The sequence below is a fragment of the Danio aesculapii genome, chromosome 16 (genome assembly GCF_903798145.1).
Source record: "Danio aesculapii chromosome 16, fDanAes4.1, whole genome shotgun sequence".
Classification (NCBI taxonomy): Eukaryota; Metazoa; Chordata; class Actinopteri; order Cypriniformes; family Danionidae; genus Danio; species Danio aesculapii.
Genome location: NC_079450.1, coordinates 21223000 through 21242959, shown reverse-complemented (window position 1 = coordinate 21242959; position 19960 = coordinate 21223000). Strand labels below are relative to the sequence as shown.

The following is a 19960-nucleotide window of genomic DNA, read 5'->3' as shown; positions in this document are numbered from 1 at the left end:
GACACCAATTCATTTAACACAGAAAACTTTCACAATTTTTTACAAACCTACGAATAAAACAAGTCAAAGCTAAAGCATGTGCTGCAATGTGGGCCTCCATTCCAGCTGTCACTGCAATGGGGCCAGTAGGAGGGCATCCGAGACGGATGGGGCCGCGGTGTGAAACGGTTTTGCGACACAGTGTGAAATAAACTGCTGGAATACGAATGGGCATCGGTGGGCAGACTCACCGCGCAGGAGATCAGAGGTGGAGTGTGGCGAGGCATGGGCGCGAAACAGCTGCCAGTCAAAGTCATCCTCCTCCCCTTGGCTGAACTCACACAGACTGGGGTCCGAGTCCTCATCAAACGTACAGCCCGCTGATGAAGGAAGAAGACAGAGAAAAGAAAAACACATTACATAAGGAAATTCCTGTCATTAAAAACCTCAGACTACAGGCCCAAAACACTGTTCATTTTGAGGTTTTGGTCTTTTTGGCTCTTCATAACGTTTCTTTATACTAATGTAAATAAGACATTTAAAATACACTCTTAAAGGGTTGGTTCACCCAAAAAAATGGAAAATCTGTCATTATTTACTCTCCCTTTAATTGGTTTAAACGTGTTTAAGTTTCTTTCATCAGTTAAACACAAAGGAAGATATTTTGAAGAATGCTGAAAACCTGTAACCATTGACTTCCATATTTGTTTTTGTTTCTAACTATGGAAGTTGGTTACAGGTTTTCACCATCTTCTTTTGTGTTCAACAGAAGAAAGAAACTCGTAGAGCCACTTTAGGGTGAGTAAATAGTGAATAGGGTGAACTGTCCCTTTAAGTGTTTCTTATATAGCACTTCTAGCACAATTTTGTGTCTGTAGATTTATATTTTATTACAGTACATATTTTAAAAGGCCATATTCTCAAAATGAGTGTTTTTTGAGAAACAGTAAATCTCCGCTAGAGCAGCACTTACAAACCTCACATTTGTATTCTAAAGGGTTTTACAGACGCAAATGTGCATATATAATTTGTCTGATTATATAGAACATTTTATCCTACAAAACCATGAAATTTTCTTCCTTTTCTGGCTAGGTTACGGTTATTATTGAGGTGATAAAAAGAGTTTCCCAAATCCTTTCTTTAAATAAATGTAAAAAAAAAAATGAAAACTTCTCAACCTGACTTAATCCAATGTTTGTTTTTCTGCTATAAATGTATGCAAATCAATGTTTTTTTACATACCGTACTAGTGCTCATTTACATATTTAAACATAGTATTTCAGAAAACTTGAAGAAATATTTGCAATACTTAAAGGAAAAGTTCACTGTTTGCAATGCTTAAGATGAATGAGACCTCATGTGATTTTAAACCTTTATGAGTTTCTTTCTTCTGTTGGTCACAAAATAAGACATTCTGAAGAATGCTGGGACTTTCATCGCAGGACCAAAAATGCTATGAAAGTCAATGGGTCCCAACAACCAGCATTTTAACAATATCTTCATATTCTTGTCCATTCAGGACATTTTCCTCTCACTGTGCTCCAGCAAAGCTACCATATTGTGAAAGACTCTACCCTTCTACAGTCTCTACCAGCTGCTGCCATCAGGAGGAAGGTTTCGAAGTATTAGAGCCTGCTCGGCCAGACTACTCAACAGCTTCTTCCCACAGACTGTTAGAGTTTCTCATTCCTGAGTATGTCCCATACAGGTGAGTGGGCTTAACAAACCACCTGTAGAAAAAGACACCCTTTCATCTCTCTGACTCGTGCACCAGGTTGCACATTTGCACTATTGACAGTTTCTAAATCACTCCATGTCTCTTGGAAACATTTTGTGCATTTCAAATTGTGCTTCATTTAGGAGAGTGGGCTTGACAAACCACCTGTAGAAACACTCTCTTATGCACCTGACAATTTATCTAAACTCCATCTTACAAGGACTCAATAAGGAAAATGATGTTCACTATAAATGTACCACAATCATGCACTGCTTTCTTCAACCTTAAAGAGCCCATATTATGGGTTTTTGAAAATGCCCTTCCATGTAGTGTGTCACACAGCTCTAAGTGAAGTGAAATATCCAGCTAAGGCTTAAATCTGTAAGTGTACAGTGTTTAAAACTATTGATTCATCTATAAAAGAGTCGACTCATAGTGCTTCAAACGAGTCGCCTTGATAACGAGTCATTAGGTGTTTCGCGATGACGCAGCCACGAAACACAAGCCTCGCCAGTAGTTACGCGCGCAAACCAGGGAGATTTGAAACCTGCGGCCCCGCCCACTAACACAGAAAAAACACTAGACACACACACACAGACGCCGCAGGTCGAATGAAGTCACGCTGCGCTCAGATGGATAATATTGACAGTCTCTACCCAAAGATGAGTTGTTAACCTGGTACAGTACACGCGGTTACTCTTTATATTCTCTTATCACATGTAAGCCACGTTAAAAACGTGACGCGTGCCGCTTTGTTTATGGATTTAACGTTAAAGGCTTTTGTGAGCTCGCGTTCCACTGCCGTTTGTCGTTGCTATGGCGATCGATCGTAAGCTAGGAGACTTGTGTCACTTTCCCTAGTTCTTCTGAGGAGCGTTGTGTGTGTGTGTGTGTGTGTGAGAGAGAGAGATAGAGAGAGAGAGAGACTCGCGTCGCTTTCCCTAGTTCTTCTGAGGAGCGTTGTGTGTGTGTGTGAGAGAGAGAGAGAGAGACTCGCGTCACTTTCCCTAGTTTTTCTGAGGAGCGTTGTGTGTGTGTGTGTGTGTGTGTGTGTGTGTGAGAGAGAGAGAGAGAGAGAGAGAGAGAGAGAGAGAGAGAGAGAGAGAGAGAGAGAGAGAGAGAGACTCGCGTCGCTTTCCCTAGTTCTTCTGAGGAGCGTTGTGTGTGTGTGTGTGTGTGAGAGGGAGAGGGAGAGAGAGAGAGAGAGAGAGAGACTCGCGTCGATCTCCCCAGTTCTTCTGAGGAGGGTTGTGTGTGTGTGTGAAAAAAGCCTTACACTATGAAGCGCGTGTGCACTGTGACTACTTTTATATAGTTGATTACCAGCTGGGCATTTCACTCTGTCTCGTGCTGAAGCCTGTCACTGTCGACCAATCGCAGCAGGCTGTCATCGGTCCAATCAGCGCAGATTAGCTTCGCGCTGAGGAGGGGGTTGGGAACAAATGAATCGCTGAACGATTCATATGGGAGTCGTTGGGATAATTAGGTAAAAATAAATGCAGGTTATAAGACCATCAAAGTGTTTTATGACCTTGCATGCATATTAGACTGTTGTTGGAGACCCTTACAACCTAAATATGACCCTATTTCATGTATAATATGGGCTCTTTAAATAACTCTTTTGCACAATATTCACCTTTAATACCTCTCTTGAACAATATCCTGCACAACATTGTTCAGTCTCATGTAAAAGTACTTGTATAGCCTGTCTTATGTGTATAGTTAAGTCTTATGTGTATTGTTAATTATCTTATAGTATATGTTAGTCATGCATAGGATTTGTGTTTGTATTTATGATTCATTTATGTAGCACCTTTGTCCTGCGAGACACCACATTTCGTTCCCCTGCATGTCCACACCATTTAACAGAAGAAAAAGGGATTTTGCAGTGATGCGTGTGTAAATGATGGCCAAATTTTCATTTTTGGGTGAACTATCCCTTTAAACTAAGCAACCTATCAACTGGGGACTTGTGGTGGTAACTAACAGTTAGTTTTTCCCCCTATTTACCTGCAGTGTCTTCCCTGCTTCCCGCTTAAGCTGACAAGTCTCTGTATATGAATTATTTAAAGCATCTGGCTGTATATTTAAAAGCCTCCGGGCAATAACATTTCATTTGGACAACATTTGATCTGTAATTTGTTGACACTAAAAAGTGCATTACAATACAACTCGCAAGTCATCTCGGGAGGTTAATATGGCTGCAGGCGGGCGTATTAAGACCCCCTGGTTCGCCAGCCTAATTAAGCGGCCGTGGGTTATTTGGGTCTCTGTTTCATCATGTGAGCCCCTGTGATCTCATTTCTGTTCAGCTGAGTGAAAGGTGCCAGACTGAACAACACCCACATGTATCCCAGGCATCGGCTTTCAGCCAGACAGTCATTCACTGAAGCAGTCAAGACACACAACGTTGACTATAATACACATATAACCATCACCTCTGCCAATCAATTATCAATTGAGGATTTACTTATACAACACAAGCAGAACTACTGTGACAGACCAATATATTGGTAGGGACCAAGTAAACGGTCTTATGCTAAGAATACAAAGGATAACTTTTTAAGCAATGTTGCTGGGCAATTTTGCCAAGCGATGTTGCTTGGCTACTTTTCTATTATGAATAGTCAAGAGTATTGTATCTGTAACCGATGTGCCTTAATTAGTTACCCCATGTCTCACCTGGTTGCTTTTTTATGGCATCACTTCTTAAAGTTGCCCAGAAACATTGCTCAAAAAGTTGCCCTGTGTATCATTAGTATAAGATAACTGCGTCTGAATAATAGTTGCAGCTTTGCTGTCAGCCTCACCACTATTATTTACAGTAAACAAAACAATAGTTTTATTCATGTTTTTAATTACTCATATTTTATTTTGATGATTATTATTATCATTAAATATTGTAAATATTTATTATTATTATTATTATTATTATTATTATTATCATTAATATTCATATTATTATAAGACTAAATATATATATATATATATATATATATATATATATATATATATATATATATATATATATATATATATATATATGGATATAAAACAATAGAATGTAATAATAATAATAATAATAATAAAAAAAAAAATAATAATAAGTATTATTATTATTATTGAAAGTACAGTAGGAATTGTTTTTCTAATATTATTGTTGTTGTTGTTATTATTATTATTATAATAAACTAAATATAATTGGATATAAAACAATATAAAGGTAATAATAATAATAATTATTATTATTATACATGTAATTGGACATGAAACAGGAATTATTATTATTATTATTATTGGCTGCACAGTGGCGCAGTGGGTAGCACGTTCACCTCACAGCAAGAAGGTTGCTGGTTCGAGCCTCGGCTGGGTCAGTTGGATTTTCTGTGTGGAGTTTGCATGTTCTCCTCGTGTTGGTGTGGGTTTCCTCTGGGTGCTCGGGTTTCCCCCACAGTTTCCCCACAGCTCCGGTTTCCCCCACAGTCCAAAGACATGTGGTACAGGTGAATTGGATAAGCTAAATTGTCTATGGTGCGTGTGTGTGTGTGTGAATGGGTGTGTATGGATGTTTCCCAGTGATGGGTTGCAGCTGGAAGGGCATGCGCTGCGTAAAACATATGCTGGATAAGTTAGCAGTTCATTCCGCTGTGGCGACCCTAGATTAATAAAGGGACTAAGCCAAAAAGAAAATGAATGAATTATTATTATTATTAATCCTGTAATTGGACATGAAACAGAAAGTTATCATTATTAGTATTATTATTGAATTATTACTGTTCTAATAATAAATACAGGTCATGTCTCATAAATTGTATCTCTATATGTTATTTCCAGGAATCATACCACCCTCTTTTTTTATTTTGCCACTTTTTAAAAACGTTAAAAAACCATATCATCTCCTACACACAAAGTCCCATTCAAATAATACCCACACAGGGTTCATGGGAGTTCAGTAATGTCATGTCAGGCTGTGAATATGGGGGTCAAATAATACTTTAAGCTTCCTATAACTATTCCAAACTATTATTCTAATCCTTCAGGGACTTCCTAAACTCAGCCCACAACTGATTTTGGCTTCCCATTACATTTAATACAGCAACACATTCCTGACCTCGGGGGCAGCAGCTTAATGTGCCACAGCCTGAGCACCTCACCACATCTGCTGCGGTCCCGAACATTAGCCTTGCAGGATGAGAAAGAGCGGGCAGCGGCGGCAGGACACAAATCCCAGTCACATGCTGCTGACTTCAGCCATCGCACAGCAGACGGGCAGAGGAACCATGCTGGCAAAGGCTTTGACAATAACTGTGACATCAAGGTGACCCTTATAGCTGAATGCCTCATTACTGCCACCTCTGGGCTTGTTTGACAATGGACGAACAAGGGCACTTTGATTTCTGACAAACAACGGACTAGCTGTTTTGATTTGTCATTGCTTGAAAATAAAGATTTTAAATGCAACGGTACAAGTGCCTTAAACTGTTTATTCATTCATTCATTTATTTTCCTTAGGATTAGTCCCTTTTATTATCAAGGTCGCCACCGTGGAATAAACCGCCAACTATTCCAGCATACGTTTTATGCAACGGATGACTTTCCAGTCCCAACACAGTACTGGGAAACACCCATACACTCTCTCATTCACACACTCACCCATACACTACAGCCAATTTAAGTCATTCAATTCACTTATACTGCATGTCTTTGCATTGTAAGGGAAACCGGAGTACCTGGAGGAAACCCACTCAAACATGGGGAGAACATTTAAACTCCACACAGAAATGCCAACTGGCCCAGCCGGGAACACCACTACAGGTGGTGATCATCAGCACTTGCATCATGTATTTATGTAATGTACTTGCGCAAATACTTTATTTCATGTTTGGTGTGAACCTACATAAAAGACTTTTATCGCCACCTGTTGGTTTGGAGTCCCCTTAACATTACTCGCAGTGCTTTTTTGCACTTTTTTCAGCACATTTTTCTTAAAGGCAGGGAAAACTGTTTATAAAAATACCCATGTACATGTGGACATAGCCTTAATCTGTTTGTATCAGAGCAAACCAATGATTCAATGATCCGTTCATAAAAGACATCCATGATGTTATAACAAGTCAATACATTTATTGATTGTTTGTGTGTAGTCTGTATGTTTTAAATGGTAACATGTTGCTTAATCTCTTTCTATTTTTTCTGAGTGTTTTAATATCACCCTGTCCTGTCCACAAAACATATTTCCTTTCAAGCTCAATGTATTGTTATCAGTGTCCCTGTCCAAATAAATACATTCAAATTCCAATGATTCAATAAGACAGGAATTCTTCACCAGCTACTGCCAGTTTTAGTGTCATACTCATTTATCCATGACAGGCCTAAAAACCTGGTCTCAGCCTCAGATGTCACACTACCAGAATGCTGATTCACTGATCTTTATGGGACACAAAACTGGAAGCTCTTCAGCAGTTTTTAAGTCACTACCCGATTGGATGGATTCCATTTCTGTGAGATGTGTGTGTCGTTCTTCAATGGTACACTTTAAAACAAAGCCAAAACTACTGTATGTCAAACCCACTCATATGTCAGTTATGCTGCCTTGTTTACAACTGTGACAATTAGTGATTATAATTGCCAGCTATATGCCAAGCGTTCAAAAGGTTTTATAGTTATGGAATAGATTCTTTAAAATGCAGCAAGAGTATTCCTTGCCTGTAACTATAGAAACATTGTTATATTTCCTCATATTTAAACATGCTATGACTGGACACTTTACATGTCAGTCAAATAGCTTACAGATGCTCCTTGGCCAATGAAAGCTATTGTTAAGTTCAGTGCTTATTTCATCAGTACAAAGGTTCGGATATATACATGTTTTACAACAATTTACTATATTTTTTTTCATAGAAATAGATTTATTAGTTTTATTATATTACCTTAAGTCATGGCTTAAAACCGCAATTTTTGAATACTGAAAATTTACACTCACCAGCCACTTTATTAGGTACCCCTTACTAGTACCGGGCTGAACCTCCTTTTGCCTTCAGAACTGTTTTAATCCTTAATGGCATAGATTCAACAAGGTACTGGAAATATTCCTTAGAGATTTTGGTCCATATTGACACGATAGCATCAGTTGCTGCAGATTTGTCGGCTGCACATCCATGATGCAAATCTGCCAATTCACCACATCCCAAAGGTGCTCTATTGGATTGAGCTCTGGTGACTGTGGAGGTCATTTGAGTGCAGTGAACTCATTGTCAAGTTCAAGAAACCAGTCTGAGATGATTCGCGCTTATGACGGTGCATTATCCTGCTAGACGTAGCCATCAGAAGATGGGTACACCTTGGTCATAATGGGATGGACATGGTCAGAAACAATACACAGGTAGGCTCAATTGGTACTAACGGGGCCAAAGTGTGCCAAGAAAATGAACTGCAGCAGATCGTCTTGACTACGTCTACATGCCTAAATGCATTAGAGTTGCTGCCATGTGATTGGCTGATTAGAAATTTGCGTTAATGAGCAGTTGGACAGGTGTAACTAATAAAGTGGCCAGTGATGGTATATTCACTGCTGAACACTTGTTAAAACTAAATCATTTACACTAAAATCACTCCACAACTCGCAGTTTTGCATGCTGGATCAGTAAAATAACTTACACTCACTGAACCACAGGTACCAGAAGTATTGTTATTGTTTAATCTTCAGCAAATAGTTAAGACCAATTATAGTGTGGCACAGGCATCCCACAATGCAAAAACATTAAAACCAGGCTCAAATTACAAGAGTTTTAAGACAATTTATCCCTCCTGACGGTTGGTTCTGAACTTTGACCAAGATTATGGTAGTGTGAGATGTTGCAGAACAAATTTAAAACCTTGCAATCTGCTTGTAGACACAGCTGGGACTTCCCAATAAGATTTTAGGTATTAAATTAGGATGGTAACTCTGATTGTGTCAGTACCTCAACAATAGCCAATGCGTGACTATGAAACTAGCTTCTATAGTTGGAGAAGTTAATTGAGTAAATGCAGGGTTTTTTTTTTTGGAATAAGCTAGCTCAGGTTCTTTCACAGAGAGGTCATTCCATCATAAACATGATGCATTTACGATCTGATTTATTTAAAATCAATGATCTTCACTGGCTAATTGAGATGCGATATAAAGTCTCACACCAGGCAAGAAGTGCTGCATTAAATTGTTCTGTGCCATGTCTTTAAAATTTAAACGTTTATTTTACCATAGTATTTTCAACAGAGTTTCTGACATAACCTGCTGCTACTGACGGCACTTTAAAAGGCCTTTCATCCCCTTTTATGCTTGAACAACTGAATGAAAGCTTAAGTTTATTTAACAAACTATATTTTAATCAAATTACATTATCAATGCTGTAAAAGTAACGCGGATGGTCTGACATTGCCTTTGCACAGTCGCATACTCGGGGCTAGCGACTTTAGATTTTTGGAAGTCAACTTGTATGTTATTAAAGTAGAGTCAACATCAACTAGTCACCAGTGACATTATCGATAAATAAGATGCAAATATTTAGCCACAATTCATGCCACAATTTGCAATTTATTTTCAGTAAAAATATATGAAGAGTTCAGATACAAAAGCTGCTAAACACCACTTCTGCCAAAAATTAGCTAATGATATTGAGTGAATGCTTTAGGCACGTAGTACATGTTCAACAAATATTTTTCAACAATAACAGATATTTACTAATGTATGCGTTGTCAGCATATAGTACACCGATTCATTATAATAACAACATAATGCATGAAAGCCTTAAGCCTTACACTGCAGAGTCCTGCTCAGACGCAGATTTTACTACTATGTAGGCCAGAAAGATACTCAAAATCCTCCTCAAGTCTCAAGTCAAGCTGTTACTGGCTCATCTTGGTTATCACATATCTCCTCACTGATTGCATCTTTATCACTTTCACCTGGAATGATATTTACACATGCTATGAAGTTTGCCACACAAATGCATTTCTTAACAATAGCAACTACAAGTCATGATGATGCGGAGCACAATATCTGTGATTGGTTGGCTTGGCAGTGGTGACAAGTGTGGGCGGGGCCAAAAGGTGTGTGAGCGAAGCAATGCTGATGGCCAGACGACTTAACAATTGTCACTTACCATGCAGGAGCCCCAGATGGATACTTTTGTTTCTGTGTTTACCTTATGGGTAAAGTTGCTGAACGTTTGTCAGTTTTTACCTCTTTCTACCTTGAATGAGTTTAAGCAAAAAAACTAATAAAACAAAAAACACCAGCAAAGAAACTCAACTCAGGAGACTTCACAGGCTACAAGCTTTTCAGATGTGTTACTGCCAAAGCAGCACAGACAAAACATAGATCTCTTGAAGCAGAAGTAAAAATCAGGATTAAGTATATGTCCATTATGAGATTTTACAGAAGAAAATCAGTGAAGATCCTCCTTACGTGATCCATTGAACCAGATTTCATCACTGGTTATGATTTAAAAACTCCTGTAGCGTGAGCCAAGCCTAAACAAATCGTCACCCTAGAATTATAAGGTTCTATCTGACATTCTTGCCAAAACTGAGTTATTGAAATATTCTAATTAAATGACAACTTATTTACATTATGGGATGTTGTTTACATTTTAGGATATTTTATTTAAAAAAAAAAATGTTACACACATACTGTCTGCTATGTAATGCAAAAACTTTGAAGCTCAATATCTCAAACAGAACGCAGATAGAACCTTATAATTCCAAGGTAACGAAATGATGAATGGAAAACACACCAAATCAGAATTGCAGTTAAGAATCAGAATCATTTAATTCCTCGCAATACCAATCCCTATTACTCATGTGAGCCAATTTATCTAAGAGAACAAAGGAAGAATAGCGCTTCAGTCCCAGTAGGTTTCATTTAAGACATTCGCTAACAGTTCAGCACAGGGATCCAGGGGAAAAGATAGCAAAGCTGACAAACTGAGACCTTCTTTGGGCAATTACTCCTTCTACGAAAGCCAAAGACATTTGAGACGTTCTCTGACGATCCTCAGAGAGACGTGGACCGCCCAGTTTTTTTTTCTCCATCAGCACATGTTCTTGAAGCCAAGCACAAACGATTTACCATCAGCAACAATCAAGTCCTGCTCTCTGCTCCCCCTGCCCCTCGCCTCAGCCTCGTCATGGCTGCCTCCAATAAGTAATTACAATATAATTTGGCACCACAACACAACACAGAGAAAACATCAGGCTTGAGCCACTGCCAGGGTTAAAAGCCCCTTGGCTAGAGAGCACGGCGGCTTTTGTGTGCGCAGGCTCATCCGCTTGTTTTGTTTATTAATGTGAACAAGTTCCCTTTGGAGAGCTAGGCTGTTATTAGCCTTCATTAAAATTTTGAAGAATTGGCTTGTCTGAGTCCTCTAAGGACATACCAATGAATCCTGCTGCAGTCAGGCTATCAGTAACTTCAATGTGGATGACGACTCCTATTATATCCAAGCCTTTTTCTTTGGAAGATATGCTTTCAGCCAATTTATACTGTCAACAGATGGTTATTACACGGAGAATGTTCTGATTGGTTCCACGACAGTGTATCTTTGAGCAGAAGGATAACTCTTAATGATATATGTATTATATATTTTTAAGTGCGAGCCATTGTAGTCTATGAATAGTGGTGGGGAATTTTCATAGAGCTTGATAGATTACATTTATATGCAGTGTGCAATATTGAGGGCTGTAGTGGGGAACACCTTTAGCCTACATAATTATTATCATAAAATTATGTTTCAAAGAAATATACTGATTAATGCCAAATAAAATAGGCTACTTAACCTTTTAAGCACACATTGTTTTAAAAGTAGCCCTCTGCACATAAAAATGAAAAAGTAAAACAAATTAAAATAAACATCATACAGCTGTTTGGATTCTATGTTCATCTATAAAATGTTATGTTAAGCTAGGCTACTGTATCAAACCTTAATAATGTACTGATGGCTTATTGTTTACGGAAGGAAAGACAACTTAATGTCTCACAAAACATATTCAATCCTTCAAAAATGATTTTAAATACATTTTTTGGGATTTCAAATGGATTTTCATCACTTAAAACATTAAACAGCCATAAAATAGCAAAGAAAAATAGTACAATACAATGATCCATTCATAAAAAGAGTCATTTGCGTTGTTTCTAAAAGATTCCATTGCTTTTAACAAATCATTTCAGTGAATGAGTCAGTTTATAATGGACATTTCTAAACCATTTAAGTTACCAGCTCAACAAAATCTCTGTTGAGATATTTATAAATTATATCAATCAAAATCAGTGAGTTATTACTAGGGCCAGACAGAATCTGCAGACATTTTATACTATTTCTGCGGAGACTTTTGTAAAATAAAAATCTGTGGATTTATGTGGAATTATTTTGGGAGTATTGTAACTAAAAACTTATTAAAAAATAATATCTTTTTAACTAATTAATGTTTACAATGCAAATCCATCTAGATCCACTTATTTGGTAAACAAACCAAGTCTATCATATAATATATCTACTAAAAGACAGAAAATATTACTTTACAAACTAAATAAATCAAATGAACGATTGACGATTAGTCAATAATATTACTGAAATTAATTAAAAAAGTAACTAAATATAAATTTACAGACATTTACACAAGTTAATAAATAGAGTCAATGATAGGGTAAAAATCTGTGAAAATCTGCAGATTTCTGTGACGCAGATTCCGTGTGGGTCTAGTCATTACCACTGAAATTCAGTCTGAAATTCTAACTCATTCAGAATTCTAATCAAACAGCATTCTAGAACAGGGATTCTCAACCGGTGGGCCGAAGCACACTAGAGGGCCTCAGCGATCCTAATTAACTCTCAATATTATACTATAATTTTCGAACTTCATTAATAATATGCTATATTAAAATGATGGAAGTAATGCGTTTTCTCCTGTTCTCTGATTGATTACTTCAAACTCATGTGCATAAACAGCCTCATGATCTCGTCTACAACCAGTACACGCAAGTCTGTTCATTCACAAACTATGCGTGAAGTGAAAGTCTCTCTTTGTGTTTAATTTACTACTTAATATATCCACATAGTTGTCCAAATTAATGTCCTGAGAGTGTTTTATAACGGACGATGCAGGTAGGATCTAGTGAGGCTTAATGGTGTTTCTGCCATAATATGTAAAATAAACTTGCATATGAGCTTCAGCCGCGCTCTGGCAGAGCAGTTCACTGTTCCTGTCAGAAATCTCCCAATAAAATTCATCAACAAACTCACAACCGCCATCAGATCAATGCTTTTCGACAGATTTAGGGTGTTTTACTGTACTTTACATTTGTCTGTATATTTTTCAATAGTAGATATTTAATAGTAGATATTCAATCAGTGCAGTTTAAACCAGAAGCTAGTCTTTTGCAATCTCTTTGTTGACCTGTTCAAATAATATATATATATATATATATATATATATATATATAAGCACAACAAATATATATAGGCACAACAAATGTATATATATATATATATTTACTAAATATATATATATACTAAATATAACAAAACGTATCATCATAGGGAACTAAGTATTTTGACAGCTATAGCTAAGTGAGAAATCTGCCAATTTTATTATTAAACGGTCAGTTATGTTTTGATTTGGGAGCACCAAAAACACACACAAAAAAAAAAACACCTAAACCGAAAACCAAATGTAACGACATACTGTAGATCAAAGAACTAAATATGTTAAAACCATAATTCTATATCTTCAGATAATGGATCTGCTAGCTATCTAGCTAGCCTAGCTTGTGCTGCAAAGAAAAGAGCAGGAACAAGACAAACAGAATGTTGTCTGTGGATCAGGGGAATGTCTTAGATTTATCTAGAGCAGTAATGTTTGGGAGAGGCAATTTGTTTAACAATTCTTCCAGGTTAGCACTACCTTGCCAAGGGATATTTAAAGTGTGTCCCACTTTGAAATGTACATCCTATCTGAACCTCGACTTGCCTTCCGAGTTTTATTTTTTCATAAATTAGATTCTCTTCAGACATGTTCTCGAGAGGTTTGTGACATCCCTCACCACCTCTTCCTTAAATTGAGTTCTTGTGCCACACTTTCAGACCTATTTTTTTAGCACTGGCAATGAATTACTGAAATGAAAAAATAAATAGATGTATAAACAAACTAAAGAAATAGTCACCTTGGAACAAAATGCTGCTTGAAATTATTTTCCTGAAGATATTTTAAAATAATAATTACAGAATATAAATTGAAGCAAAATTGTCCGATAATCCAACCAGTTTATACACAAAACAATCTAATACACCATATATTTTCTGAAAAACTTTTTTTCCTTTTCCTGTTTTAAGATTTTTCCCAGAAAATAACATAAATATGAATATATTTTTTTCTTTTTGAAGTGCATTGGCTGAAACAGACAAAACGCTCAACCATGAATGTGTAATGCTGTGCGACACTTTAGTATGACGCAAAAATTATTTCTTTTTGTAACAGATGAAATGAAGCCATGTGTCCAGTGCACTAAAATCAAAGCGACTGTATCTCAAATGCAGTTTAGCACACCATCCACATCCTTTTATACACACTCATAGCTGCAGGCATCACACTGTCACTGTGTAACTTTCTGTGTGCGGTCAGTTCCCACCTGCCACCAATGGTTAACACAGGGCATCTGACCAGAGGGCTCATCAGAAACGAGTCTCCTTGACAAAACTGTTTGTGCGTGTGTGTGTGTGTGTGTGTGTGTGTGTGTGTGTGTGTGTGTGTGTGTGTGTGTGTGTTTTGGTGGTTTACAAGGACAGTTTTTCGTATAACAACATGGTTTATGACCTAGTTGTACTCTATTACAATGGTTTATGAGGACATGTCATGTGTCCTTGTAATTCAATATGCTTAAAGATTATATTTACTGGTGTATTTTGACATTCAAAATTCACCACAGGTTTCCTGTGAGGGTTGTGTTTAGGGGTAGGGCCATATAATTTGCGTTTTTACCTTATAAAATACATCACACCTATGGAGAGTCCTCGTAAACAAACAATATAGATGTATGTGTGTGTGAGTGCATTTTGGTGGTTTGCAAAAAAAGTTTTTTGTATAGTGTTATGATTATGATCTAGTTGTACTCTATTACAGTGGTTTATGAGGACATGCCGGGTGTCCTTGAAATTTAATATGCTTAAAAATCATATTTTCTGGTGTATTTTGACATTCAAAATTTGCCACAGGTTTCCTGTGAGGGTTGGGTTTAGGGGTAGGGCCATATAATTAGCATTTTTTATTGTATAATATACATCAAGCCTATGGAGTCTTAATTAACCAACAATACCGACATTGTTCTCTTATTACGGTGGTTTATGAGGACATGCCTGATGTCCTTGCAATTCAAAATGCTTAAAAATCATCAGTGAATTTTGACATTTAAGTGGTTTTGTGTGTATGTGGGTGTGCGCGCATCAACTCATAAGTAGATTAGATAAGATTAGATTCAACTTTATTGTCATTACACATGTACAAGTACAAGGCAACGAAATGCAGTTTCGGTCTAACCAGCAGTGCAATAGCAGCAAGTGCAGGATACAGGTATAAGTTATAAAGTGCAGTTATAGAAAAACTATGGTAATATTTACAGATGGATGTACTATGAACATTATATACAGGTTGTATTAGCTATGAACAGAGATTTACAATAAATTAATATATGTACAGGATGCTATTATTAGCTGAAGCGCAAAACAGACAATGAGGGGCAGAATTCAAAAGGGAGACAGCTCTGGGGAAAAAGCAGTTCCTCAGTCTGCTGGTTTTTGTCCGGGGGAGCCTGAAGCGCCTGCCGGAAGGCAGGAGAGAAAACAGTCTGTGAGCAGGGTGAGAGGTGTCCTTAAGAATACTGCGTGCTCAGCGCAGACAGTGTTTCTTCTGGATGTCCTCAATGGCTGGCAGTGTAGTCCCTGTGATGCGTAGGGCAGTTTTCACCACCCGCTGCAGTGCCTTACGCTCGGCAACAGAGCAGCTTCCATACCAGACTGTGACGCAGTTGGTCAGGATGCTTTCTATTGTGCAACGGTAGAAGTTCACCAAGACGGCTGATGAAAGCTGTTTTTTCTTAAGTTGCCTCAAGAAGAATAGGCGCTGGTGAGCCTTCTTGACCAGGCTGGAGGTGTTGGTGGTCCAGGAAAGGTCCTTTGAGATGTGGGTCCCCAGGAACTTGAAGGATGAGACAGGCTCAACGGCCATCTAAGTAAATGGCTATTTGGGTGAACAATCCTTTTCATGTTTCTCATGCGCAACATAAACATAAACAATGTTTATCAGTTTGCAGTCCAAATTAGTGGCAAAAGAGTGACCTCTTACAAAAAATACTTTCCCTAAAAAAAAAAAAAAGAGTGACACCATGTAACTGCAATCTAGAGGCCTGGTGTAAAAGCAGATGCAGTGCAAAAAGACAATAATTTCTAATATTTACCTAGAAAAAAAGACCATAAAAATCATCTATCTATAAAAAAAAGGACTTCCTGTGATGAAGAGCCAAACACTATTGCCCTCTTTCTAAGATCACTACTTTTTAACCAAGGCTAAGTAATTCATGGGATTTGAAATTAATTAGTTTCTTTGCCTCTCTCCTCAAAGCGCTGCCTCTCTTTGATTCCCATCTCATGAGCACGAAGTGCACAAACTATCTTTCAGCTTCACCCGTCTATCGGCAGCCGTTTAGACTAATCAGACATTCCCTCACCGCTCAGGCACGTGGCTGGAATGAGCGGCGTCGGTCTGGGCCTCAGCCTGGCTTCTCCGCTAGCCTCATTAGCATCCTGGCGCACAGCCTCAGCCGAGCATCGAGACGATGACAAAGCCTGTGTGTGTTGAGCAGGGAAGTCTCTCGCCGCTATACTGCAAGGCCATTCATCCCGTTCTTAGCTCTCACAATGAATGTGTTTCATTTTCTAGGCCTGGTTTTAATGAGGGAGTCCAAACTCGTGAACAGTGGCAGCCATACAGAGTGGAGAGATGTTTCACGGATTATTTCCAGATTGCATGTAACAATGGGCCAAAGATGGATGAGCTACTGTAGACTTTGTGAAAAATACAGTGATCTTATTGGCTGTTTTCCTCGGGTCAGCGCAGAGCAAGAAATCGAAATGAACGATGCTCTGAATGTGAAACAAAGATCATTGCTGGACATAACTACAGAGATTTTAAATTTGAGCACAGCAATGCAATCTAATAATTGTCCCTAATTATATATTAAAATGACTAATTAAGACTAATTAATTCAACCCAGGCTCATTATTGATACGTACCCCTATTTTCATTTCTGGAGATCGCAAAATATGTCCCAGGAGGTAATTTGTTTTGCAGTTTATGTTTTCGAGAATCGACCAGAGGCCCCTGTGTACCCTTTTTCAGATCTCAAATTTCTCTTATGAGTGCCATTTGCGGCTGCTGTACTTGTGTTAGTCCACCAGAGACTGACTGACTGACTGACTGGCCAAAACACTCCACCCGCCCCCTTCCCTAAACCCAACCAACTGTGTTTTTAAAAGCACCGATTGTCCCGATCACCCCCTTCCCTAAACCCAACCGACAGTGTTTTCAAAAGCAATCCAGAAAACGAAAAGCCCTTGTGGTCGCCTGAATTTTTCCACGTATTCAGATCTTACCACATTCTCGCCATGTTATTTACTAATATTTTGCCTTTTGTTTTCATTTGACTTGCCTTCTGGAACCGTTCTTCGCCAGACTTTAACTCTGTCATCGCAGTCAACTCCTCTCCGCGTCTCAAGTCCGGCGACATACATGGCGAGCCACTGGGCAAACTGGTAACAGCAGAAAAGCCGTCCACACAGATGTAACCGATTAGCTGGTAGCACGAAAAGAAACAGAGGCCATCAACGGCATCATACCGCCCCATATCGTTCGCTTTAAAGACTAAATACAGCCATACATAGCTCTGGCTAAAAAATTTGTGCTCTCCAGAAATGAAAACAGTTACTGACAAAGTCCCTGTCAAAGTCTGACAAAGTCCCATACAGTTGATTTTTCTCAACCACGTTCTTGAAGGACCACCAGCTTTGCACATTTTCCATATCTCCTTAACCAAACCCACCTGATTCAGATCATCAGCTCATTAACACAGACTAAAAGACCTGTAATATGTGTGACAGACTAAGGAGACATCCAAAACATGTAGTGTTGGTGGTCCTCCAGGAACGTGGTTGAGAAACACTGCCATACATAATAGTCTCTGCTGCTTCTTCCTTTAATAGCAAACAGCCGACGAATATCACGTTGCAACAGTTTATTGTATCAAAAATCAGACAAATGACAGGAACAAACTCAGCACTAGGTTGGCTATACTGTGGTATTGTGAAAACGAACTTTAACCCTTTATTCCCCACAGCTGAATCGCCCATCTGTCAGCGATCGTCATCTATGTGCCATGATCAGTCCTGTAATCCCCACGCTCCACTAGTGTCTGAAGGGAAAAGCACGTTCACTTTTTACCAGATCCGGCACTTCATATTTGGTGATGTACCATATCGATGTTGATGCAATCAGGCAAAAGATTCAAACCAAACACGATTCATGTATTTGACTTTGAGTCGACTATTTTGTTAAAGAATCAATAGTTTTAATCACAGTACACTTTCAGATTTCAATCTCAGCTGGATGTTTTCATTCATTTAGTGCTGTGTTACACACTGCATGGAAGCTAATATAGGAGCTCAATAACTGGAATCGAATTTGACTAAATCAAAATGTACAATACGATCAGTGGTTTCAGAAGGTAAAATACAATCCTTAATTCATTGAACCCATTTGTAAGTTATTTCTCTTCTTCACTGGTTGAGTGAAGAACTAATGAAGCATGGTATAGTAATGGAATTACTCAAGATATCAAAAGATCAAATATTCAGGGAATCAGAATTCATTGACTGTGCTGTATGATTCTGATTCAGTAAAAACACACAAAAGAATCATTCATTTGGCAATTTGACACCACGGGTGGCACTTTATGATCAAAACTAAAAAAATCTAAGAACTAAAAATGAACGACTTAACATAATTAAAGTCCAATTAACCAGAGAATGATGAGTTCATATTCCCTCATTACCTCACCTATTGTAACATTTCATTACAAAGATAAAATGTAAATGCCATCATTTTCAAGGTTAAAGCTAAAAATTCCAGAGCGCCACAACAGTATGTATTCGACGAAGTTGAGAATCCGGTTAGCACCTCAGGCTAATTGGAAGAAGGCGCTCCTGAGACAATTTTCACCAAATCCAAGTGAGAAGTCAGTCTGGCTTCACATCCTGCGAGTAGCTGCCCAAACTGACCGTCTGAATGCTAAATAAGAAGATATGGTGCTGAGATCTCATTGGCCGAAGCCCAGAGTGGGCAGAGCTCAACCCTGCACCTGCTGCATTTCCTGTCAACACAGCTGCTGCAGGTCAGTGGCTGTGGATACAGCAACTGTTTGAACATTTTATCTTTAAGACATACTAGTATTAATGTTCCTGCTTTTAGCACAGTAGTAGTATCTTTTCAATTAAATCTTGTGTAACTATACAGACATTTTTGTCTTTTTTATTTTATTGTTTGTGATCATTTTGGTTTGGGTTACAGCAAAAAGCATGACTTTTGGCCAAAGGAGTATTAATTTATGCATATTTATAAAATATGTAGTCAATGACAGAGTGCAAGCATACGTGTCTAACATAATAATTAGTATTATTATTAATATAGTATTATTCTAATGTCATCACTTGGTCATTAAAACCAAGACCAATTTTAAGTCCACCCCAAATCAAAAATATTGATGCGTTATTGAGCATACAATATCAAGAACCCTATTTCTACACACTATGCTTTTTTTTTCAATCTATTTCTTTAAATTTGATATTTATAGTAAAATATTATAAAAAATATTATAATAAATATAAATAAATATAAATAAAACAAAAAAATGTATATTTAAAATAAAAAAGTTCTACACAATCATGAGAGAATTATGATCTGTATTCAAGCAAAATAATTCGTGATTCTCATTTTATTCAGAATCATGCAGCTCTAACTAGTGTATTTTCCATTAAATCTTGTTTAATCATATGGACATTTTTTGTGATAATTATGGCTTGGGTTAGAGCTAACAGCATGAATTTTGACAAAAGGGAGTATTTATTTATGCACTAGTATGTATAAAGGTATGTACTAGTTACATACTATTCAAAGCTGAATAGC

The 19960-nt window shown here is 37.8% G+C and overlaps 1 protein-coding gene across 10 annotated transcripts in view; it reads right to left on the bottom strand.

Annotated features, from left to right (window-relative positions):
* Positions 1-19960, bottom strand: part of ptprub (protein tyrosine phosphatase receptor type Ub) — a 445346-nt gene that overhangs the window by 323051 nt on the left and 102335 nt on the right. For all 10 annotated transcript variants that reach the window (XM_056474629.1, XM_056474631.1, XM_056474632.1 and 7 more), the window contains exon 2: positions 231-359. In XM_056474629.1, the coding sequence (XP_056330604.1) occupies positions 231-359 (129 nt within the window). The remainder of the gene's footprint in view (positions 1-230; positions 360-19960) is intronic.